The following is a 26,773-nucleotide window of genomic DNA, read 5'->3' on the forward strand; positions in this document are numbered from 1 at the left end:
TGTTAGGGTCCTAAAGAGCATTAACCTCTCTGTAACTTTCCTTAGCAGCATAACTACAATAACCTCATAATAAATGTTACCCTTCTCAAACAAAATTTCAAAATTTCTCCTATGATTTTGGGGAGAAAACCCCCACTTTATTTTACACAGTTCCCTAGCATTTAAAGAAAAAAAAGTTTTTGATATATAAATATTTCCCATTAGAATAAAATCCCCTTTTGATTTTAGTACAGTAAAAAAAAATGTGTAAACACAAACTTAAGATAAATTTAATTGATGAAAATATTCATTACAGAAATTAACATTGCTTACCATTCTTTAAACACCATATACATTATTAATATATACTGTATATTTCCAATCAACTCCATTCTTAGGCTCAATTTAAGAAACACAATTTTAACAGGTTTTATACAAAAAATACTTCACTAGGAAAGTAGACAAACTGCACAAAAAAAGTACATGTGTATAATGTGCATAGCAAGATAGCTTGAAGCATCTATGTATGGCTTTCTTTAAAATAAAACTTTTGGGGAAATGGGCCCATTTGGGACCTACTGTTACAGTTGACATATGTAAACTGTTTCACATCTTTTAGGCACTTGCTAACAATAGTGTTCAATCCCTGAAAAATGAATTTACCCAAAAAAAAAAAAAAAATTCTACATCTAAAATAAAAACCAAGAAAATAACATGGGTAAAGTCTTACATATTCCTTTTAAATTAAACAACAGTTTTATTAGTGCATGCACAGAACTAAATTGAAGGAAAATAAACCTTTTATGTCAAAAATCTTCTGTGCAAAATTTACATAACAAACTGAAAGGTACAAAAATATGTACAAGTTTAAATTCTTTCTTATATACAGAAAAGAAGCCCTGAAGTTTTCAATTAATGAAAATGTTTTAACACTTATAGTAACAATATAACAAAAATTATACAGTAATTTGTAATATAAGAACTCCATTATTCAATAATCCAACAAAATTTGATCCAAACTTACACGGTGAAGTTTCAGTCGATGATTCTGTTGTTGTCCTGAAAATATCCCTTTTAAAACTCTACCTGCTGGGTATATCCCCTAGGAATCTGTAACTGAAGTTTTATGTCCTGCCACTGAGTCCACTATTAATGCGTCTTCATTTCAACTGCCAACAATCAGTAAAATAATCTGCTTTGGGTTGTCAGCGAGACCAAAAAGGTGCTAACAAAAATGGTTTGTCCCAATGTGTACGTACATATTCAGACACGTATAGTAATTAAAGAGCAAAAATCTGATTTACTTTGCTAATCTTGCTTCAAAATATTGTTTCTGTAGAGTGATTCTTAATTTTCAAGAAAAGCCATTCCCTTGGAAGTGCTTCTATGTTCCACTTTTTAAATGGATGAAAACCAAGATAAAAATTGGCCATTTGGTTTATGGGGGACAAACAATTTAAATCAAATAAGCATAGTTCTGTGCAAAAGAATCACTGGAGATTATCATCAAATTCAGAAAAGTGTTCAAGTTCTTTAATCAGACTTTAAACGGGACCAAGAGAGTTTAATTCTTTGGAGGCTGCCCATCTACAAATGCCTGACATAGCCATTTAGAAAAAGAAAATCACCTTGGGAAGGTATTCCAATTCCTGATTTGGGACACAGCGCAGAGAAAAAAGAGATTTACTTGTGAAAAACTCTGTTCAAGCATTATGTGGTGTATCTGTGCTCTCAGAGGAGCCTAATACCCTTCAAAAAGAACTATATTTAGCAGATGTAAAGTTAATTTCTTTACTCAAACTCTTGGTGTCTTCCCAAATGAGGAGAAACTCCTTCAGCTCCATGGTGAAAGAGCCTCCTCCATCTTCAGAGAAGCTACACCTACCAGATTCGTAAGGCTGGTGAAGGAGGGAGGGGATGCAGCTGTCAGCCATGCCCCTCTACTAAGAGTCCCTATATAACTAAATTGGGAAAACTGTTTTATCAAAATTTTCTTTAGCCCTAACTTCCCAAGAACACATTTTTAAAAATTAAATCAAGGTACATCTGTGCTGCAATTAGTTTCTTGCTAAACTTATGTGTGCAGTGATAGCATTTTCAAATACCACACATAAAACTTTTTTAGTCTCCCATGGAAATTCAGCCAACTTTCAGATGCTCAATTTTAGGTACTATACTGAAGTAGAAAACGTCTGCCTTAAGGTAATTCAACCCATGTTTTCTCCTAAGATAATTTTACTTTTCTTTTCCTTGGTAACTACAGTAAATTATTCTAACATATTCCAGTCACGAGTGGCTTCCATTAGATGTCTCTGCCCATGACCAGCCCAAGCATCCTGATTGTCAAATACTCTACCACAAAACCAACAGTTAAATTTAGCTTTCAGAACATTTTCAGAGGTAGTCTTCACGATCTGATAATTGTTTTTGCTTGTCTTTTTGAGTGTTAATTTTAGCACAAATCTTTCTTTCACAGAACTAACAGGTTTCAATGTTTTATGTCTTTTGGAAAAATCACCATAAATTGTTTTCGAGGCATTATCACACACTGGCTTCAGTAAAGCACTGATAGTTCTTTTCGACAATGAAACCTTAAGTACACGTCCATTAAATTTAGCAATAGTTTTCATCACACTTACTACTTCTGGTGCATCTGCATCAGGATGATTCAAAACCACAACTGGTTGGTTTCTCCTAGGACATTTCACAAGCTGTTTGGAACTAAAGGGGAAAAGCCGCAAAGTTCTGACTGTATCTCTTGAAAGCCTTGGTCTGCTAAAATCAAATGATTCACGGGCATCTTCAGGTTTAGACTTTTCTTTACACTTTCTATGTAATGTTGCTTTTTTTCTTGGAGGTTCTTCGTAACTATTCCTACACTTCCGTTTACAGTTTCTGTTTCTAGATACAAAGGCAGTTTCAGAATCTTTACTTCTTGCATGAGATTTTACTCTTGAAAATTTTTTTTTCGAAGTCTTTTTTCTATTGAAGCTTCTCTCGATTGTACAATTTGTTTTACACCTTAATACCCTGGTGTCTGAACGGTCAGTGAAACATAATGGTTCCTCAGAAGATTCTGGGCATGTTGCGGTAGAAGTTATCACAATTTCATTTGCTGGCATCATATCATCTAGTAAGAAGGGTAAGGCATCTCTAGAAGATTCTGGCTCTCTCTGCTCTCCTCCTGTAGTCTGATTAGATGGTACCTTGTCTTTCTGCAATGAGGATGCAGAGGTGCTTACAGACAGATTGTTAGCAGCAGTCACATTTAAAACAGGGTTAAAAATTTTCAGCAATATTTTCTGTGGTGTTCCTTCAGGTTTCTTTGGCTGTATGTTTTGATAATATGTACGATTTTGGACTAATTTAGGCTTAAGCAGCTCAGTCTTATTTGGCATCATACACTTTAAAAAAACAGCTTGTTTGCCATCAGGCAAGAGGGTATAAAGAGGTGGTTTTGGAAAAATCTCATTCTGCTGTTTTACGGAGTCCAAGATATTCAACTTGGTGCCCTGATGCTCAGGTACTGTATTAGGAGTAGGAACAGCTTTCGCTGAAGAATTTGCTGTTTTGATGATGTAGGGTCCTTTTAATGGCAAAGTATTTTCTGAGCTACTTTTCATGCTCAAACAACTGCCAATGCTGGAACAAAGTGCAGGTGTCAGACAATTACTGTTTCGCTCTACCTTTAAAAAAGGTATTCTGCAAGGCTCCTTAGCTGTAGTTCCACAAGCCTGAGCACTCTCAGTTTTGACAGTGGAAACACCTTCCAGTTTCCCATTATTAAATGTTAAGATCATCCCAGGTTTCTTGTTTAAAAGAAGAGAAGCAGGTACACCTTGTGTATTAACCAATGGAAGTGGCCTTCCTGAAACAACATGTAATCCAGGCTTGTTAGCAATGTGCAATGGTACAAAAAAGCCTTTTGGAGTCTGAACAAATATAGCCTTTTTTGGTTCTGAATTCAGAAGTGGACTCTGCCTATATAAAGAACCTAAATTTTGTGTAGTGGCTCGCAGTTTATCTTTTACGAGCTGCTGTGTTATTATTGCATCTGACTGAGTCTTAAGTAATGTGCCAATACCTGAAATTCTAGGTGTCTTTTCTGAATCTCTCACATCTTGTGATATTGACAGATTTTGTATTTCTTTTCCACTATATTTTAAATTCAGATCATTGGTAGGCACATTAATCCCTATACTACCAGATGGCATAGAGAAAATGCCTTGTACTTTGAAGTCTTTTGAAGAGTCAACTATTTTGCCTTCTCCCTCAAGTTTCTGAAATGACTGGTCACAATGAAGTGGCAGACCTTTATCTGGGGTGTTACTATTACTAGAGTCTTGTTTTACCTCAGATTTTGTTTTTAATCCATCCTGAAGTAACTGGTTTACTTCAGGCGGCAAAAATTCTGATGCCTGTTGACTCTGGAGAGAGAAAACAGAGGTGATTCTAGGCATCATAGGTGACTCAACATTAGAAATGTTATCCCACTTAGATTTCTCAGTCAAGCTCTCTAAATTTTTATTTTCATTAGTGTATAAGTTCTGTCCGTCGCTGTTTTGTCCTTTTTCTAAAACACACTGTTCTTCAATTTCAGCTTGCATTTTTAAAGTTCCATCTTTAGTATTCAAAAGGCTAATAGATGCTAACATGCTATCTGGATTTGAGCTCTCTTTCCTCACTAGAGACAAAACTGATTCACTTATTGGTTGCTGAACAACTGTCTTGCTTGATGAAGGTTCTTTTTGAGGGTTTTCACACATTCCTGTTCCTGAAAATCTACGCCGTTTATTAGAATTATTTACTTTTGAGTAATTATGAAAGGGCAATGATCCTTGGTTGGAAGATTCAACAGGTAACTCAGAGTTGACATAATTAATGCAGTAGTTATGCATATCCCCACTGTTAGATGCATTTTGTTTGGTAGTACAGTTGACTTTATCTGGACTTCTAATGGCAGCACCTGACATCTCAGGGTGACTCTGAGTAATATAACTTCCCCACAGGTCAATATTATCTTTTGTTTCAGCTTTTGTGGTCAAATTCACTGATGCTGAAACCAATTCTGATGCTGACAAAGACGACACATTTTTTTCATCATCCATTGTTTGAAGCACATTACTTGTTTGAGATAGCAAAGCCATTTCTTTTTCTGACATTATTTTCCCTGAAAGTATAGAAGATGAACATGAAAATGGGGTAGTTGCTTTCATGTAAACGGTGTCACTTAATTCAGTTGTTACTCCTGCTAAAAATCCAGTAGTGTCCAAAGTCCGGGGCTGCAAATTGGCAGTACTCTCCTTTGCAGCATCTGACTGTGAGCCTGGTGAATATAAATTCTGTTTATTGGTAGGTAACAATTTTATTACTATATGTTGTTTTCCATCCACCATCTTAAAGCCCATAAAATCAGCACTGTAGTTAGCAGGAATTGTTATTCTATTATTTTTCACCATTAACACTGTAGGTCCTTGTACAGCAGTCTTCAAGAAACCTAGAGTAGAATTTGATCCCTCTTCAACTCTATTATATTGCCCAGTGGACAGAAGAGTTGGCTTTTCTGACTCTGACTCAGCAGGTTTATCATTATTCTCACAGTGTGGTCTTTCATCCTTTTCTTCATTTAAATGCTCTTGAACAAGATGGCTCTGGTCTTCAGATTTAGCCTGTGTTTTGTTCACTTTTTTGAGCACTTGAGTGTTTTTTTCTATACTTCTGTCACTTCCGTTGTTGATCTTTTTGCGTTTCCAGAACGTCTTCCTTGATGCATCTATTCTGTATCTCTTCAGTATCAGCTTAAGTCCTGCTGAAGTCTTTGCCAACCTCTTTTCGTATTTGTCTTTTTCCAGTTTTTCTTTCGCATATAAGTGTTCTTTGTGCAAAGTTATAACATGTCTTACCAGGTGCTCTCTCCTAGTAGCACCATAGCTACAATATTGACAAGTGAAGGGAAATGTACCAGAATGAACATGAAGGTGCTTCTGAAGCTCTCCTTTGGTAAAACATACATGATGGCACTTACCACATTTATAATGGATTTCATTATGTCTATGAATGTGCTGAACAAATGTGCCAACATCCTGGGTGGAGAATCTGCACTTTTCACACTGAAAACTACCATTTACACAATGTGTGGATGCAAAATGCTTTGTCAAGTCTAATAAAGTATATACACTCTCATTGTTACAAATGTCACATTTTACTAAAGTGCTTCTATGTGTCCATCTGTGTTGTTTAAATATCTGGAAGTCATTTGCTGAAAAACTGCACATTTCACAAGGATAGGAAGGTAATTCACCATGGTGCCACATTTGAAAGTGTTTCTGCAAATCATTTGGACTATATCGAGTGCTATCTCGGCATTTTAAACAGTTGAAATTGAGTATTTTTGCAGACATTTTTAAACCCTCCTCTTCAACTCTCTCAGACTTATGGAGCAACATACACTCCTCTACACAGCTTACAGTCTTTACACTGATAGATTTTCTTGCAGTCTGTGGTTGACGCTGAAATAATTTTCTGTATTTGTCAACTTCATGTTTCAAAAAGATTTCATTTGGAATATGTATCTTCGGCAAATCAATTTTCACATTTTTTAGTTCATAATGAAAACTACTTTGTGCAATTTTTGGCCTAGGTACTGATCTGATAGTGTCCACTATCTCATTTTTCACATCGTAATTTTTTAAAGTAGTTTGTTTTTCATCAAAAAATAAGGGTTTCTGTTCAGATGGCATGATTTTACAAAAAAATCCCAACTTCTTTTTTCTCTAAAAACTGAAGTTACTTGTAATTTAAACAGGAAACAATACTGTGCCAAGACATCTTCAAAATACCAGAATTTTTCCCACATTAACTCACCTAAAATCAAACAAAGAATTGAATTTTCGTAAGTATCAGTAAATTTCATATTTTAAAGTTCATTTTGATACAAAATAGGAATGCTGATCAAACACATACATAAAAGATATAAAAGACCTGTTAAGTATTTTAAGAATAGCTTACCAAGAAGTAATAGCTTGAAGTAGAAATAACACTAATCTGCAAGTCGGGAAATACAAGTTTTACTTCTGTCTCTGCTCTGTGACATTGGGGCAAGCTTCAAGTTCTCTGAACCTCAGTTTTGTCATCTAAAGAAAACCACAACTGGATAAGCACCCTCAAGCTCTAGATTTTTATATTAAGTTGATATGACAATATTTAAGTGAGATTTTAAAATATCTTAATGAGAACCATAAAAATTTAAGTTCCAATTACACATGTGTCTCCAGTTACACGCATGAACTATTAACTCTCTCACCTCCTTAGCTGACCCTCTGACTATTACCTTTGTGAGAAAATCAACAGGCTTCTTCTCCAGATTCTCTATTTCCTTAGTGTTTCAGAGATAATTTAGATCTAAGATGTTTCATTTATCTAACAATAGTGACAGAAGACATTATCTGCTCTTTCAAGTTATCATTACTAACTGGTTAAAAAAAAAAAAAAAGGGAAAGAAAGAAAGAAAAAGAAAAGGAATAGCACATTTTGCTGGGGTACTATTAAAGTCTACCTACTATCTTTTTGGTTCCTAACCATTTTGGCTCTTTGGCTTTTTGTCCCTAGAACTCAGGCAGAAGGCAGCAAGGAAAGCTCCTGGCATATGAGAATGCACCCATTACTACCTGCCTCCATTAATTCCAACACTTACTGGTTTGGGTTACTCTAGACAAGTCTCAATCTCTGTCTTCGTTTCTTCATCTATAAGGTGAAAAAAAAAATTAGTACCTTTTCTATATTTCACAGGGTTATTGTAAATATTAAATGAGAAAGCATATGAACAATATTCTATAAAGTACAATATAAATTGTACTTATCATTACTGTATGTGATTACCATGAAATGACACAGGATCGGTTAAACTACAAAAGAATAAAAAATACGATAAGTAATAAGATGTGATGATATATTGCTGAGACTGGAATCTGAATACTAAAGTTCAGAAATATCAAAATGTGTATTAGAAGAATTACCTTTTCTTACTTTTGTGATCTTAAATATGTATGTACGAATAATAGACAAAATCAGATAAGCTAAAGAAAATAAAGTATAAATCACACTGAGCTTCATCTGTAATGTATAGTCAAAGGTCTCAGCTTTAAATTTCAATTAATCTAGGGGCACCTGGCTGGCTCAGCTGGTAAAGCATGTGACTCTTGATCTTGGGTTTTGAGTTCCAGCCCCACGTTGGGCAGAGATTACGTAAATAAATAAAAACATGAAAAAAAAAATTCCAATGAATCTAAGTAATGAGATACTGTTTCAGAAATCCTTTATTAAAGGAATACAATTAAAAGTTAAATTACATATTAAGAGATTCTTTTAATATCTCTAACACTCAGTAATTCTGGTTGGGTCTAAAAAACACATTCTTTGATAGTCTTTAAATACACACACACACACACACACACACACACACATCCACACATACACTAAACTGATAATGAATTCATTAACAGGGTACCAGTTTACTGAATATATTTTTAGTAGTGAAAAATCACAATTTCATTATTCAGTGCCACACACTGTGCTCTGACTCATACCATTTTCTCAGAGTTCCTCTGCAAAGGGTGGTACAATGCTCAGGAACTGCACAAAATATGGAATGCTTCACAAAATTGCGTGTCATTCCTTGCACAGCGCCATGTTAATCTTCTCTGTATTATTCCAATTTTAGTATATGGGCTGCCAAAGCATATACTGGCTTTACACACTATGTCTAATTCAGTAAAATATTAAAATTTTTACTTAAAATGTTTTATTCCAATTACTTAAAGCAAAATATAAATACTTTTCTTCAGAAGTAAGGAAAACTAAATAAATGGCTAGAATAAAATTCAATGACAGCTGCTGCTGGATACTCCATACCAACTGAGAAGAACCCCTACAGAGCGTCACATTCTCAACAGTAACAAGCATCATAACCTCCAATGAAGACTTCACCATACCAGAATCTGAGGGTGAGGTTCAAAGAGGTGAAACTTTTAAGCACACCTGCAACGGTTCTCCACTCGCCTGAATACCATATTGTGGTCATTCTGGATTATCCATACTCAAGCTTTTCTACTATACACATGATCAAAAAACTGTATCATGGGTTTTCTTACAAAAGGGAAACTGCTTCTTGTAGTAATATTACATGTGTTCAAAAATATATTTCTAATGCTAGAAACAGACTGATAATATTTCTAAATATCAACTCCATTTCAAAATATCTACACAATTTAAAATTTTTCTTGTAAGAAAACACATACCCCAGAGTCTAACAACCAGAGGCTGAGTTGGGACTCGTTAGCACCAGCTGTTGGGAAAAATATGAAGAGGAAATTATTTCTGGACAAAGATAAATCTTCCTATATTCACGCCTATCTTCTGTTTAACAGTTCTGTCCTTTGTCCACAGTAAGTAAATTATCTCTAAGTTGTCAGGGAAAAAGTACATTAACTCCCCCATCCCTTTCACTAAAAAACTGAAAAAATCTTGGTTCATTCTTTAAGAATTCATCTCAACTACCAAGGCCATCAAAAGTTAAGCTGGCAGAAACATCACTAGCTGCAGCAGCTCAACAAAGAGAAAATAATCTGAACAGAGAAACCCTTCCCATCCCCCATCCAACAATGAAAAACAGTAACTACAAAAAAGTTTCTACTACCGGAAAAAGGAGGAAGCTTAGGGGATAAAAATAAAGTACTAGTTGGCAATTTCAGTAAGACCTGAAATAATATACTAAAAAAGAAGAAAACTAAGAACATACTGCCATGAAAGAGAGAACAAAGGAGATGGAAGAGAAATAATGATTTTCAAAACAAGAAAAAAGTAACATTTGAGTTTTCGGGTTTTTTTTAAAGACCCGAATTTTCAAAATCAAAGGTTCCTCAAATGCCAGTCAAAATTATTAGTTAGAAAAGAACATAAGACTCAATGTTTACAGTTTATCCTCATCAAATTTTTGAGTTTAAATAAAAATGAAATACTACCAAAAAAAAAAAAAATGTAGTGAAGTAGAGTTACCTAAAAGGGTATTTTTCAACAGCAATGCCAACTTTAATCAGAAATCAATATTAATCAGACATTTTTGGGACGCCTGTGTGGCTCAGTCGGTTAAGCATCTGCCTTCAGCTCAGGTCGTGATCCCAGGATCCTGGGATGGAGTCCCACATCTAGCTCCTTGCTCAGCGGAGAGTCTGCTTCTCCCTCTCCCTCTGCCTGCCATTCCCCCTGCTTGTGCTCTCTCTCTGACAATTAAATAAATAAAATCTTTAATAAAAAATAAAATCAGACATTTTACTCAGAGTGACCTTTATAGAGTTCTGAGGAAAACAGAATAACCCAAGAATCAATTCTCTACACAGGAAAATTCAAATGTAAAGGAAAAACACAATTTTAGATGTATAAAGATTTAGAGACTATACTACATATGTACTCTTCTGGAATAAAGTTTCAAGTAAATAAGCAAAATCAAATTTCAATCAGAAAAGAAGAACTTAAAAAAGGAAAAATGTGTTATAGAAGAAATATGTCAACAATAAAATCTATGAAATAGAAATAAAAGTAAATATTTTGTTAATACAGTTAAGAAATGCAGAAAAGACTGGAATAAGAGAACACTTATGACGCAACAAATATGTAAGAGGTCCTTAAAAAAAAATTAACAATAGGAAACAGGAGACATGAAAATAGCTACAAATTTCTAGATGCTGGAAAGCAGATACATTAGTAAATGACCCTGCAAACACAAGAAAACTTAATCCCAGACAGACTGGGTAATGCTAAAAACTAACCTATTTTAGTTCTGAATCTTCGAATCTACAAGTACCAAGTAACTACGAAAAAAAAGAGGAGAAAGCTAAAACAAAGAGAAATTTGGAGAAAGCTGCTTGAGTTCTGGTTTGATGCTAAGATTCCCTTCCCCACTCTGTAAGAAAGGTTACTGCTATTTCCCCACCAAAGCAGATGCTTGCAGGTTTATTCTCTACAGAAAGTACACAGACTCTCTTAAACAGGGGATACCAGACACAGCTGAGAGTGGGTACCATACCAAAAGCCAGAGGGTTAAATGACCATATATGGATGAGACACAAACCCCACCCCAAGCCCACTATTCCCCCTTCTACACTGGACCCTAGACTTACACAGTGCTACTAAAAATATGGTCTGCTGATGGTCCATGAAACATTCCTCACCAGTTCACGACAACATATGTACAGAAACTGAGAGTTAAGCATTTAGAAACCACTATAGCAACTTTACAGAGTTAAGTTTCTATCTGTTGAATCAAACAATAAAAATGTTGACTTGTATTTTATATGCCTTCATTTTTAAAATTTCATTTTCTGAAATACACAAAATAAAAATCTGTACATGACCAGGAAGAAAGTATGTAACTTCCAATTTACTTCTAGAAATGTATCCTAAAGGTTATAAGCAGGTTCAATGAAGCACTGCTTACAGAAATCACAAAATCAAAAATAACAAAATGTCCACCAATAAATAATGGTATTTTCGTTCAGTGGAATATTATTCAATTTAAAAAACAATGTAAACCTGTATTTATTAATTGGAAGATATTCAAGATGCATTTAATAAAAAAAGTAAACAGCAGACTTATTAGGAGTTAATTTGTTCAAATACTGAAAAGTAGGGCCCATACAAACTCATAGTAAAATCAAGATTAGGGACACCTAGGTGGCTCAGTTGGTTAAGCAACTGCCTTCAGCTCAGGTCATGATCCTGGAGCCCTGGGATCAAGTCCCACATCGGGCTCCCTGCTCAGCGGGGAGGCTGCTTCTCCCTCTGACCCTCCCCCTTCTCATGCTCTCTCTCTCAATTTCTCTTTCAAGTAAATAAAATCTTTTCTAAAAAAAGGAGTCAAGAGTACACATTTAAAAGTGTTTATCATGATTACTGGTCATCCTTAGGTGTTTCTTAATATGCTGTCCTTGGATCACTACAGCCTCCACACTGGCAAACTTATCACAGCACAAGCAAACAGCTTACATTTGGATGTGACGAAAATGACCTTCTGCCTCTAGACTATACTGTTATGAAACTTTATCAAAAAAAGGCATGAAACCATGAAAATTCTGAAATTCTCAAGCAGAGCAAGTGAATTCTGTGGTAAACCAACTGAGTTTTTTCTGAACAACCTGATGTAAATCAGTAAAACTGATGCTAGCAAAAAGTTGAGGAATGTTGACACTAAAGGTGGAAATCAAAACAAAATAGGCATCATTCAACATTGTACATGGTACCCAGTACATCAGTACTGCATCAGTACACAGATAACCAATCACACCCATGCAGAGAGGACTGTACAATAGCCAGAAAGTTACTGGCAAACATTATACTCAGAGAATAAAAAATTATGCTATGTTACTCATGGTATATAAATTCATGCTATTGAGAGGTCTTTTTTTTTTTTTTTTAATTTAACAGTTAATCTGTGAGCCTTGAGGATACCTTAAAAAGTAAGTAAAGGACGCTGGCACCACCAGAGTAAGTTATGAGTGCAGTGTTCTTATACAAATATAAAGCTGTTATGTTTCCTGATCTTAGTACATCATTAAAAGAAAAAATTTTAAATAAAAAGAAATTAAAATTTCTTTAAAAAGATAAATAGCAAAAACTATAACACTGATCTAAATTTGACAATTATTTTTCTATTAGGTGTCCCCTGCTTTATGAAAGTTTGCTTTTCAAAAGTTTGCATTATACCACTTCACTTACAAACCTACAGTAGTATGTTTTTTGCTAACCAAAAGAAATCCAAAGAGGGTTTCTGTTTTTTAAAAAAACAACAACAACACTAAAACAAACAAAAAAGCAAAATCAGTGTTCAGCCTCTGTTTTGCAGCAATCTGTTACAGAGGCAGCTGCAGCCCAAGCAGTGAGAATGGCTCCGCCAAGCTCCTTCCCCAGGAACTACAGGTCAGTATGTCAGCATCAGGAGGCCAGAGCTTCAAACTGTGTCTGTGAGCATCTGTGCTTTATCTCAATTATTCTGGCCTCCCAGCAAGATGTGCCTCCTAACGTACCAGAAAAGCCTAAGACTAAGGTTATTTTGGGGGTCTGAGAATACTCAAAAACTTTCCACATGAATTAGTGCTAACTGCTTCTTTGCTTTATACCATTTGAACTTATAAAAGGTTTCCTAAGAATGCTCTATTTTCAGATAGTGGGGGAAATCTTTATAGTACAGAAAGAAATGAACAGCAAGGAAAATGCTGAACTATTTTTACATCAGCTAAGTATATTACTCTTCAATAAAGTACTGGTTTTCATCTGACAAAACTTTATTCAGATTTTTTTTTGATGCTATCTTTAATAGTTTTAATACTGACATTATATAGAATATATAAAATGAATTGGAGTAATTTCCACCATTTCATCTCTGGAATAGTTCACTAAACATGAGAACTGCCTACTCCTTAAAATTAAACAACTGTACCAAAATACCATATAGGCCTAATACCTCTTTGGATTTTAGCCCTTACAAAACTCTGAAAGGTCTTCCATGATTTCTGGGCTCTTGGGGGTTTCTACTGCTTCAATTATTTTTCTCAATTCATATTTTCCCTGAAAATAACCAATTTCCTTCACATTGTCTAAGTATACTCCCTTATACCTCACTTTTAACAACCTATTGTACAGAAATAAAAGCACAACATATGTAACAGTATCCCTTAAACATCCATGCGTAGGAGAATGATTAAGTAAATTATGGAACATTTACCCACTTGAAAACATTAAAAACAAGAAGGTTTATGTATTAGATTGACTTAGATTTTATTGTGAATTTTTGTTTTGTTTTATTTTAAAATAAGGAAGTTACAGATGAAAACATGTAATACATTTCTCTATAAGGAGGAAAGATCCTCATTTTCATGTCAGGAGCAAAGATACTATAGGGCTATGTTTGTATAGGCATAGACAAATCTACAGAAAGTTACCTCTCAATCTAAATTAAGTAAGTTAGATTTCTTAACAATAAGTTAAATTTCTTAGGGAATGACAGCACAGCAAAGCAAAAGACAAACGTATCCAAACAGCTGGGGGAGAAATCATCAACTCTCCTAAGTACTCTAAGTGAAACCAAGAGGACAATGTTACTACCGCCAAGTCTTTACTAAGGCTTGTGTCTACTCTTGCCCTTGAATTCTAAGAAATCTTATATCCTTAAAATAATTCCTCCTTTTACAGCTCATGATGACTTAAACTACTTTAAGCTAGTTCTATTACTTGTAACCAGACTCTTAAGACATTAAGTTGAAAGATCAATGTTGACTGCCTTTAATTCACAAAAAGGTAGGTTTCGTGATGATCGTTTAAAGAGCAGTAGACTTAAACTTGCACAAAAGGAGCAAAGGCTACCTAGAGCAGAAAAAAAGAGTAATATTGGAAGAAAAGCATTTTTCTCCCATGGCACTGTGGGATCTAGATGACAGAGAAAACGTATAATGGGGAGGTTAAGTGAGAACAGACTACAGAGGACAGATTTGAACTTGAAATGAAAGGTAACCAGGAGCCATGGTGAGTTCATGAGCAGAGAGAAGTTATAAAAGCAGTATTTTAGAAATATTATTAGAATGGTACTAGAAAGCAAGATATATTGGAAACAATAAAAATAGAAGTCAGAAAATTTAGAGGACTAACTGACAAATCCAAATAGAAAGTGAGGAACCAGAGAACTGGCAATGTTAACATAGGTTAGGAATTGCAGAGAAATTTTAAAAAGATGATTCCCAAAGTGAAATGCCAAGGATAAGAAACAACTGAATAGAGTACAGTAAATCAAAAAGCACCATTCCTAGAGTTTCATTTGCTTTCTACAACAGATTACAAAGCAAAGACATTCTATAGTCTTCAGCTTTATTGAAATGATATAAAAAGAATCTATATGCTCTTTATTAAATTCTTGTTGCTTAAGCATTGAAGAACTAAAAAAACTCTGATTTTAGCTTCCCCTAATTTGTAACTCAGCATGTAGCTCTATAACCTAACGTCACATCACAAAGACCGAAGGACTAATATAATTAGCCATTATTTTGTATAACAATTTCATTCCTTGAGTCATCGAATTCTTTTCTACAGAGATAACTGAATTCAAAACACTCATATGAATATATAACTAGAAATAAAACAAAAGAAGCATGCAGCAAGAAGAGCTTACTGAAAAAACCTAAGGTTCTGCCTAAGAGGGATCTAGAAGAAAATTACAAAAAAACCTAAAACTTCGTTTAAAAGCAGAAACTTATAGTGCCTTCAAAATAATAATCTTTTCATAACGTGAAACACATTCTGGGCTTACTTTTTTTGGTAGCTGCTTCAAGTTTTTAAAAAGTTTATCTGTAGGGGTAATATTTATCATATTTTAAGTGAAAGAATACATTTTGTAGAATTAATAGATATAATAAAAGGCAGCTCTCGCCAAATCATGGCCTAATAAGCAACTTAAACACAGAAAAGAGAAATGAAGAGCTAAATATGCTAATGTAATTAAGGACAGATACAGAGAGATTCAAAATGCTAGGATACATGTGAGCCATGTACCACTCAGGTAGGCTGGTAACACTGATTGGTATATAATTATGAAGGAGTCCCAGATCAAAGGTCCCAAATCAAAAGTTAAAATATAGAAGCAGTTCCTGGTTCAGGTTAATCTTCTTTCTTATTACTGACACAATGACTACATATATAGTGTACAGTGCCCAATATTTAAAGATGTTTTCCACTCCCCTACACATACACCTTTATTCACTTTTTTATCCTATTTCCTTTCACCAGGCTTGTCATCCCCTTTTATCTTCTCAATACTGGTTGAACTTCCTTTCTAAATCTATCTCCTATAGGGACATGAAACCTGCAATACACACAAATCTCTCCCTTCTCTGAATATCCATTTAAAGTACAACCATTGCTCACCATTTCATTATGCTGTTTTATAGTCACAACGTTTCATTTTTAAGTTTTACCTCCCAAGGTAATTCATAATCTTCTTAAAGACAAGTTCTATTTTATATTTTTCATTTATCCCTCACAAAAACCAAGACGATTGGTACACAGGGTCCTAACACACTCTTGACGCATTTATTCTTTTACTTGCAACCAAAATATCTGACTTCCGTGACTTTAGATTAAATTACTTTATAGCAAATGCTACAGGTCATGTAAAATTTTTTGCTGTGATGGAATTTGACTTCACACACACACATGCACGCACTCTATCAGCCCTTCAGAAATCACATTTTCAGTATGTGGAAACTGGGAGAAAAATCAGAAGTAATCCACCCAAAGTAAAACAGAAACCACTCAATTTAGTATGGGAAGGAGAAAGATTATTTCATCTCTTGTGCTTTTCTTCTGTCATTCTGCTGTGGCAATGATGTAGATCAGGCAGATTTTACTTAAGATTTTGGAACCCACAGTGCGGGGAATAGAAAAATTTATGGCTATCTGACTGGGGCAACACGCATCAACATGCTTCCCATTTACCCTCAGCGTCCCACAATAATACAAACTATTCAATTTTTCTCTGGCCCCCAAAATCACCTGTCTCTGACAGAAGCAAATTCTACTTCCCAGGCTTCCCCACATTAGTAATATAGCACCACAATCCATACAGTTACTCATCTCAGAAGTCAAGGAATCATCCTGCATCCTCTTTCCCCTACTCCCACGCTAATCCATAAGCAAGACCTGTCAATTCCATCCCCAAAAAACATCTTGAATTCTTCTTCTCTCCATCTCTACTGTCATCATCTCAGTCCACTGTCATCTGTAACTTGGATTAAAATAACCTTCTAAATGGCATTCACACTTCCCTCTTGCCCACCAACTTCCTCCGAATCCATTCTCCACACAGGAAAAAACGTGATCTTATTATAAAATAGATCACTATGCTCCCTGCTTTAAAATCTGCAGTGGCTTCCCAAAGCACTTAAAATAAAATTTAATCTCTGCCAAGGCTTACAAGGAGCAGTGACATCTGGTACTGTAACCTCCTTTTTAAACTTCACCTCACACCACTCTCCTCATCTGTAACTATAACTCCAGCAAGCTACCACAGATAGTCTCTCAGTTCCTCAAATACTCTTTTCCTATCTCGGGCCTTTGCACCTGCTATTCCCTGCTTGAACTGTTCCTTCTATTCTTCAAATGGCTAGATCTTTCCCATCTTTTAGGTCTCAGCTCAAATATCATCACCTCAAGAAAGGCCTTCCCCAACCTATAAAGCATCACTTCTCAAACAGAAAAAAATTATTCCCTATCTAAACCTCTTGTATTTCTTTTTTGTAACACTCTGGGAATATTTTATGTATTTGCCAGTTTATTTTCTATCTGTCTCCACCACTGGAACAAGGAACACATCTGTCATGTTTTTTGCTGTATCACCAACATCTGGCATAATGTTGACCATGTAGCTAGCACCAAATCTGTGCCAGTCTCTCTTCGAAACACTGAAAATACAGCAATGAATAAGACAGACAAAAATCCCTCACCTCATGGACATTACACTCTGCTAGTTATTTAGGTGATAAAGTAAGTAAATTATTTAATATATTCAAACATCCCAAGTGCTACAGAGAAAAATAAAGCAGAGAAAAACAGGCAGAACTAGAGAGTTGCAATTAATGTAAAGTCAGGTAGCCCTCATTTGAAAAAGTCTTATTTGAGCCAAGATCCTAAGAAGTGGAGGCAGAAAGCATTCCAAGAGAAGAAAATAGTAAGTGCTAACACTGAGTGTAGAGTGTGCCTAACATGTTCAGAGACTAGAAAGAATGTCAGTATGACTGAAACAGAAAACACTAGAGGGAAAGCAGTAGGAGATGAAGTCAAAGCAATGGAACTGGAACAAGGCCTGAGGGACACCAAAAAGACTCTGGTTTTACTATAAATGAGATGGGAAGCTACTGGAGAACTTGGGGTAGAGAAATAACATAAGCTGAATGATTTTTTTAGAGATCAATTTGGCTGCAATGTTAAGAACAGAGTATCTGGGAAGGAGGTAAGAGTGAAAGCCAGAAGACCAGCTCAGAGATAATTATACTACAAATGTCAGGAGAGAGATATGGTGACATGAGACAATGGTGGTGACTTTGGTGGAGACAATGAGGCATGGTTAGATGGTGGATATGCTGTGATGACCTAGCCAAAAGATATGCTGACAGACTAAATCTGGTCTGTGAAGAGAGAGGGTATGTTAAGGATTAACTCTTAAAGTCCTAACATCAGCAACCGGAAGAAATGAATTGCTATTTATTAATATAGAAAGACTATGTGAAAACACTAAGTATAAAAAGTATATCAAGAGTTCAGTTTTAGCCATACAGAATTTGAGAGATCTAGTTGATATTTAAGTGAAAATGTGGATGTGTAGCTGAACAGAGAAGACACAGACCTTGGGGTAAAATAAAATTTTTGGAGTCACTGGGGTGTGTATATATTTATGTATTCAGAACTGAATAAAATCACCAAGGAATAAGTACACACGGAGAGAAGTCTAAGGGCTAGGCCTCAAGATACTACAACATTTAGAGTAAAAAGAGAAGAAAAAAACCAACTAGTAAGAATGGAAGGAATGACCAGTGAGTAAGTTAGGAGAGTGGTATCCTGAAATCAAAGTAAAGAGTTTCCCGGATCAGGGACTGATCAACTCTGTCAAGCAAGATCAGGAGTGAGAACTGACCACTGGATTTAATGTCAAGACCACTGGTGACATAGACTAGCCCTGTAGAAGGGCTGACTAGCACAGATTTAAGAGGAAATGGGAAGAAAGGAAGTGGAGATGAATACAGACAACTCTTTTAAGGAGTTTTAGTATAAAAAAACCAAGACAAAAACTGAAGTAGTGTTATTTTCTTGTTTTGTTTTTTAAAACTGGGAGAAATTACACTGAAAAACTGATGATGAAGGAGAAAAAACAGAGCAGCAGTAGTAATGTCCTTCCCAGGATGAGAAGGCGTAGGATCTACTGAACAAGTGGAAGAGGTGAACTTAGAAAGTAATAAAATAATTGATCTATAGTTACTATAGAGGAGGATAATGGGAAAATGTGAGCATGAGAAGCTGTCGAATGAAATGCCTCATTAAGTCTATGATAGGTGGTCCACAGCCAACAGCCTGTGGGCCAAATGTAGCCTGCTGCCGTTTTTTGTAAATTAAGTATCATTAGAACATAGCCACATTCATTCATTTACATATTGCCTATGGCTGCTATCATGTTACAATAGCATCGGATAGGCCCAAAGAAACCACCTTGCCCACAAAACCTAAAATATATACTATCTGGCCATTTACAGCAAAAGTTTGCCAAACCTGGTAAATAGGAATGTTCCAAATGTTAACTCTTTTGAGTTGAAGATCAGCTAACTGGTTATTGAATAAAGAAGGTTAAGTAGACAACAGCATTTAATGGAAGAATTAACCTACATATCATTCCTAGTATCTGGAGCTCAAAACAAGTATTATTATGAGTAATCAAACATTAATTTCATTCTTTATCTCTCTCAGAATGTTTTTATATCTACTGCAACATTAGTTTTGAACTGGCTATATCTCTACAGGAAGGATATGGTTTTGACAGTTACTATGAGATCTCTCAAAAAAAGGGGACAAATAAAAAGAAAAAAACTAATTTTATATATATTATATGCATATAACATATAAAACAGAACAGCACTGTAGGTTAATGACTGTTTTTTCTTTTTTAAATTTCAAGGCAGAGAAATATAACAAGATCTTTTCCACAAGTAAATTTCCATCACTCGATTACACTTAATTTGTATCTTAGCATCACAAAAAGTGGCATCACACTTAAAAGAAATATAAACATTTTATTCAAAGAAATCCCTACCTTATCAGAAAAGAAAATGTGTTTGGCTTTCCAAATGCCTCACACATGAATTTACCTATAATACTCAACCTTGTATCTCAGTACCTTTCACTCCCCCAAAATACATTTGTTACAGTCAAACCAACCTCCGCACCATCTTGATCAGCCCTCAGTCATTTTCAACTCCATCCTTTCCCCAATTATTCCATGCCTAACAAAACTTGATTCGTAAGTTAAAACCCATTTGCTGTGATACCTCCTTCAAGAAACCTGCCAGTCCCTCACTAATTTCTTTTCTATCAGAACTCAGACTTAAAATCCATACCATACAATCATGCATTCATTTATCTGCTGTTTGTATTATTTCATATATGTTAATCTGGGTTCCTTAAATAAACTATAAGCCCTCTGAAGGCAAAGAATTCCTTTTATTCTTTCATATTACTAAAATGCTGGCACAGAACTAATTACTCTGAACACACACTTATTGATTGGTGTAACCTAAATCTATAAAAACGTGCTACATTAAAGGAAGTCCACCATCCACTCAGCTAGAAGGTAAAATGCTTGACTATCCAGACAGTTGCACATACTTGTACATTGCAGACACTCAACAAATGTTTGTATGTTGAATGAAGGACTGAATATATACATGAATGATGAGCGATGGGAATCTTTCATAAGGTGGAAGAAAAGGGGAAATTGTGGATGGATATGATCAATGTGAAGCTACAGATTCTAAATGGATTAGGGCCAAATATCCATTAGAACATTTTCTGCTGCAATCCAATTCAAACTATTTTATATACAAAATTTTGGCACAGAGGATGGGGAAGGACACCATGGTAACTGACAGAATCAAAAGAAAACCACAGATACTCTTAACCATTGTCTCTAGAACTGAAACTGGCATGCTATTGCCACCCGTCTCCCATTTCCATATGGCTTCACTTTTTCCTACTACAGATGGGGTCCTCATACATGTGGGGAAGAAATGTCACTAACACCCTACCCCATTAGTAACTTTAGAGAAAAGGGAGGATCTTTCTCTTAGGATTCATACATCAATTCCAAAGAAGGATTCTTAATTATCAAGATTCTGCTTAACAGGCCATCACTATTTCAATAGGGATGACTAGGCTTGGGTTATAAGACTATATGATTGGCCTACTAACCACTCATAATAGGGGAGAGATGGCTCCCCAAACGAAGAGATACTGAGTTGATAAAATTAATATGCAGCTGACCCTTGAACAAGACAGCTTTGAACCACGCAGGTCCACTTGCACACAGATTTTTTTGATACAGTATAGTACTATAAATATATTTTTCTCTTCCTTATGATTTTAATAACATTTGCTCTTCTCTAGACTACTTTACTATCATGTTATTAAGAACACAGTATCTAATATATATAACAACATGTTAATCAAATATTCATGATATCAGTAAGTCTTCCAGTCAACAGAGGGATTATAGTAATTAAGTTTTAAAGAAGTCAAAAGATGGGGCGCCTGGGTGGCTCAGTGGGTTAAGCCGCTGCCTTCGGCTCAGGTCATGATCTCAGGGTCCTGGGATCGAGTCCCACATCAGGCTCTCTGCTCAGCAGGGAGCCTGCTTCCTCCTCTCTCTCTCTGCCTGCCTCTCTGCCTACTTGTGATCTCCCTCTGTCAAATAAATAAATAAAATCTTAAAAAAAAAAAAAAATAAATAAAAAAAAAATAAAGAAGTCAAAAGAATACATGCAGATTTTCAACTGCGTAGGGGGTCAGTTTCCCTAATCCCTGTGTTGTTCAAGGTCAACAAATACATATTTCTTTTTCTACCAGCTATAACCTTTTTTTTTTTTAAAGATTTTATTTATTTATTTGACAGAGAGAAATCACAACTAGATGGAGAGGCAGGCAGAGAGAGAGAGAGAGAGGGAAGCAGGCCCCTGCTGAGCAGAGAGCCCGATGCGAGACTCGATCCCAGGACCCTGAGATCATGACCTGAGCCGAAGGCAGCGGCTTAACCCACTGAGCCACCCAGGAGCCCATACCAGCTATAACCTTTTAACAACTCAATTTTAATTAGGAATCAGTGATGATTTTACCACACTGTGAAATTATTTGAATTTCTGTGAAACCAGTATTTTTTAGCTATTACCATTTCTTGAAATGAGACCCAGGTGAAACCTACTTAATTATCCTAAGCGTCAAGTCATGCAACTTCATTCTGATATTCTGATATCTGTTTCATGCAGTCAAACCAATAGTGATTTTAAAATTTAGTCAGACTTTGCTCACAATTTTTAAGATGGAATAATCCAAATCATTTTGGTCAGTCATCATAGAGCAGCCTCTTGTTTACTTCATTACTTGAAGTTTTCATTCTTCATCATATTACTTTTTCTGAGAGTTGGATCAAACACAGTAAAGAAAATTCTTAGCTCTCAGCATTTACTTTATTCAGGAACAACACAGTACCCATGTGAACCTAACTCGGTAAGAGGGCAAACAGATATTATGTAGGAAGCAATTACATATATAAATGAACACAGGTAAGTAGCCAGTATCTAAACTTTGCCACTCTCTACTCACTGTACTTAGTTGTTAGACATTAACTTCTAATAAAATAAAACATTCCTGACTTTGTGAAAAATGACCCTGAAAACAAAGCCATCTACTAGAAAAACTAATGGCAAAACATTGTTATGATTACTGAAGTAATAACTTAAGTTGGTTTAGTCTACTTCAGCTATTTCAGTAGTTATGTAAATAATCTTATTTCTAATTTAGGGTTATATTTATGGGTATACTTACTGTATTTGGTGAGAGGAATTATATGATAACTGTGGTATCCCAGTACCTATCCAAAAAAACAGTAAGAGACACTTGTGTTTCAAGGGTAGATAAACCATGTTTTTGTACAAGGATACAATATTTTCCACTAAGTATGCAAACAAAGCTTTCCTTATAATACCATGGATTTGATGGCAGATTTTTTTTTTTCCTTCTTTCTGTTCACACCAGAATATTCAAAAGATTGCCTTCAGGAAACCAGTCATAACTCCACAGTGATTCCCAAGTACCTTTTCTGATTCATAATGTAGATGCCATTAATCATAATATAAATATTATTTCAGCTTTTCTTTAGGTGCATTACTTTGCACTTATTAGAGCAAAACACAAACACTGTTCTGGTCATTTATACAACTTCAAAACATCTTCCTACCATATGTAACTCCATCTTTCATTACCCAGAAGACTTTAATGCTGTCTTAATATTTAGAAGAATATAGTTAAAATTATCATTACCTCAATAATGGAGTATTAAATAATATACTACAAAACCAAAAAGACTTTTGCTTACATTAAATAAAACCTGTAAGTATTTTACGTAGGCCAAAAATAAAACTATAAGAAACTTATGTATACATTAAGTATTTTACTTTATTTTGTCCAATATCAAAACATATTAACTTACTACTTAATAGACTACATACGGTAATACTTCAATCTTTACCATACCTCCTTCTTCAAGGAACAAAAGGCACGCAATTTAATGCTTGGACAAAGCCACAATCAGGAACAGTGATCAAAAGAGACGATATCTGGAAATGAAGACCAAGATTTTAAAACTGACTGTAAAACCTGTTGTAAGAATGTTTTTATACTCTTGATTCAATTATGCTTCATATTATGTGTTTAAATTTAAGAGGAAAAAGAAAACCTTCTCCACTTCTGGCCCATAACCCATCATTGCTACTCCATGATAACATAACATAAATTTATAAAAATCACAAAACTCAAAGTTTAGAAGGGAGGTTAGGCTCAATCTAGTTCACTTTCTTTGTTTATTTCAAGATCAGGAAAATGAATCTTGCCCAAAAAATCACAAACCTAGAACAATCTAGATCTGATTCCAAGCAAGATATCCTACTACCACTACCACCACACTACCTCTTTATACTCACTTGTGCTTTCTAACATCCCATGAAAATTGCTTACCATGTAAAGCCAACACCCCCATACAGAACTAAAACTTTCAGAGCCTACACACCTGGAATCCGATAATAAAAATTTCAACTTCACCACAATTCTTTCCTTCTCCTTATAGTGCTTTATCACAAAACTTCTGGTAGAGTCCCTGAAGATAACTGAGCAAGACTCAAAACTTTCATCATCCCCTCCCCTCCCACAAAAGGTTGTATTAAGTGATCTAAAGCAGACAATACTTCCATAAGAACAATTCCAAACAGAAAAGTAACAATAAAAGTACATTAAAGGACATGTTTAAAGTACATTCTGGAGTCAAATTGTGTATTTATACTAAAATATATCTTCTGGAATGCTTCAAGATACAAAAACTTGGAACCACATAACACTATAAAGAAAGAACAGAATAGGATTTAAAGTGTGATAATAATTTCTAAAAAAAAAAAAAACTCAACCATTTAAAAGTTCATACATATTGATGCACAGATAGGTATTCACTGTGGTTGTATATTCTTTTACCCTTCCATAAAAACAGATATAACATTTTGAACTGACATTGATTCTTACTTTCACTGCAACAATAAGGAATAGTCTGGATGTGCAAAACAGGTCAGATACCTGCATTTTTTCCCTCCCTCCCCTTTTGTTAACAATTTTCTACACTTGGGGCTCATCTTATTTATAAGAATTTTAACAAAAATGAACGTGGTCTACTATGCTTACCATCCTCATGAAATGCTAATGGCCTGAAAAATGTTAACCCAATGCAATGTCTTCCTTTATAAGTATCAGAAACATACAGTTTTGCTAAAAGATAATAAATTCATTTCTATGGATTTGCAGCTAAAACTTTGAAAAATGTCAGGTTATTTCACTCCCTCAACTTAAATGGTTTCTATCTGTTCAACCTGAGAATACTAACTTTAAGGTACACTCAAATCAGATCCCTGGCTGCATAAAAAAACAAAAAAACAGTAAACTAAACCTAACACAGTCACTCAAGTTAATGAAATTCCTATCCTGATGTACAGTTTAGTGTCTTTTTCACCACTGCTATAACCAAAGTTCAGCATTCTTACGAATTCCTTAAATATTGACTTATTTTATTTTTCTGGTGTTTTTTAGACTTTTGATATCCAAACATACCCAACGAATGTTTTGGCTACAATAGCTCACAAATACTAAACGCCCCCCCCCCCCGAATTAAGCAAAACTGAACCTAAACTTTTGTATTCTGAACCTTAAAGCTACCCTGTATTGTTGGTCTACTTAAAAGAGTTACAACATTTCACCTTATATACATTCACCCTATATATTCTCCATTACCATATCCATCTAGGAAGAGACTGTCTACTTGACAATGAGGACACCATGTTAAGAACAGCCTCAAAATGGACCCTACAAGTGAGAAAGCCAGTTACAAAGAAATCCATCGGCCACTGGGTGTGGTTGGGGTCTGCAAGAAGGGCGCCTTTGGCCAACTCTGTGGAGGAGGGAGCGCGCGCCAGAGAGCTGAGCGTAGATGCAAGAAAAGACCTCCAATGACCAAAGACTGGACCCACAATGGGGACGCCGTCGAGTCGGACACCCGTGGGCCCGCGAATCTACGGCTCGAGGGGTGCGGTCGCAGCAGTACCCATGCTGTCTCCACCAGCCCCGGAATGCGCCGAGTGGGTGCTTCGAGCGCCGCGCGCCCCGCTCCGTCCCAAACACCGCGCCCGATCCGCCCCTTCCTCCGGGGTCCGGCTCCCCTCGGGCGCGCGGAGGCACACGGTCGCCGCGCTACCGCTCCAGCTCCTAGGCTGTGGGAGAAGCAAAGTTCAAAAGGCCCGAGCGTAGTGCAAACCCAGCTAAGAAGAGGAAGGTTAGCTCTAGCAGCCTGCAGGAGCGCTGAGTAAAAGAGGCGACTTCTCTAGAAAAACTTTGCGGCAAGTTAGGCGGAAGCGCTGAATAGCCGGGACTATTTAGCAGGCGCTTCCTATCACAAGAGGCGGAACTCTGAGCCGGTTCAGGGGACCCTGACACCCCCCACAAACTCGCATTTTGCCCCCTGGCTGGCCATCTAGAAGTCCCGGCATCCTAACAAGTCTGGGCGGCCCCGCTCATAGGGAATACCTGTCGTGGTCCCCATTGCCTGTGAGTCCCTGATGGCGGCCATTACGCTTCCATCCGGGTATTGCCGAAAAGCCGATCGCGGCGCTACCGGGAGCGCACGCTGCGGCGGAGGGATCTGCCGGGCTGTACCTGAGGCGAGCGGAAGAGGACGGAGGCCGGCAGGGTCCGAGCCTCAGCCTGCGAGACTAGGCCATTGAGCTGGACTCGCTGCTGACCTCTCAAATTAGCGCGCTTCCCCGGTGCCGGCCACGCCAATGACTCACTCTCCCGCTGTGCTCTTCAAAAGCTGGAGAGATTCTACTGCCAACCTTATGGTAGACAAACCTCTACTCTGTGCTCTTCAGGGTAGACAACAGAAGCAGGAACTGTGGTCTTGGCAAGCCTTAACTTAATGGGAATGGTCTCAACCCTGAGATTTTAATCATTTCCGGTTTTGCAAATGGCGGCTCCCCACCCCCCTCGTTGCTTTTGACTCCCAGGTTTTAGCAGCAATTGCAACCCACATCAATGAAGGGAGGTGTCCCTAGTTCCTCAGGAAGACCTACTGAACTCCAAACGTGTACACATTTAAGAAGTGATCTGCAAACTGTCGTTAAAACAAGGGAAGCTTTTATCCCCATCAAAGGAATCCCGCAACATCAGAACTGGGCTGGACCAAGAGGTCAATTAGTACTAAGATTGGGTTTCTCCCAAAGACTAGTATGGCTTCCCTTCTCTCTTGTAGAGTGTTTCTGGAAGTCAACCTATTAATCTCACTTTTTAACATATTACATACTTTCATATGTATAAATATGGCAAAACTGTGTTAAAAAAATCAACTGGGGTG

At 36.3% G+C, this 26,773-nt stretch overlaps 1 protein-coding gene, 1 long non-coding RNA gene and 1 other non-coding gene across 7 annotated transcripts; all 3 read right to left on the reverse strand.

Moving 5' to 3' along the window:
* Positions 1–247: 247 nt before the first annotated feature.
* ZNF518A (zinc finger protein 518A) lies at positions 248–9,218 on the reverse strand. 2 transcript variants are annotated; one of them, XM_059169318.1, is made up of 3 exons: positions 7,673–9,218; positions 6,988–7,112; positions 248–6,843 (listed from the first exon to the last, which is right to left on the reverse strand). In XM_059169318.1, exon 3 carries the CDS (start codon positions 6,717–6,719, stop codon positions 2,247–2,249), a length of 4,473 nt encoding a protein of 1,490 aa, XP_059025301.1. In that variant the 5' UTR covers positions 6,720–6,843; positions 6,988–7,112; positions 7,673–9,218; the 3' UTR covers positions 248–2,246. The 2 variants fall into 2 exon arrangements, with proteins under 2 accessions (XP_059025301.1, XP_059025302.1); XM_059169319.1 differs by lacking the exon at positions 6,988–7,112.
* Positions 8,616–8,718, reverse strand: LOC131830963 (U6 spliceosomal RNA). The gene has a single exon (XR_009353491.1). It is a non-coding gene; the product is annotated as a U6 spliceosomal RNA (small nuclear RNA).
* A 72-nt stretch (positions 9,219–9,290) lies between the features above and the next one.
* On the reverse strand, positions 9,291–26,310 carry LOC131828607 (uncharacterized). 4 transcript variants are annotated; one of them, XR_009352509.1, is made up of 5 exons: positions 25,948–26,310; positions 23,365–23,447; positions 22,657–22,702; positions 22,141–22,245; positions 9,291–9,322 (listed from the first exon to the last, which is right to left on the reverse strand). It is a non-coding gene; the product is annotated as an uncharacterized LOC131828607 (long non-coding RNA). The 4 variants fall into 4 exon arrangements; XR_009352511.1 differs by lacking the exon at positions 25,948–26,310 and adding an exon at positions 25,159–25,887; XR_009352508.1 differs by lacking the exon at positions 25,948–26,310 and having other exon boundaries at positions 23,365–25,883.
* Between the last annotated feature and the right edge of the window lie 463 nt (positions 26,311–26,773).

The sequence above is a fragment of the Mustela lutreola genome, chromosome 4, assembly GCF_030435805.1.
Source record: "Mustela lutreola isolate mMusLut2 chromosome 4, mMusLut2.pri, whole genome shotgun sequence".
NCBI lineage: Eukaryota > Metazoa > Chordata > Mammalia > Carnivora > Mustelidae > Mustela > Mustela lutreola.

Excerpts from the sequence above, each read along its gene's own strand:
- ZNF518A (XM_059169319.1), bottom strand. The coding sequence starts at position 6,719 with ATGCCATCTGAACAGAAACCCTTATTTTTTGATGAAAAACAAACTACT.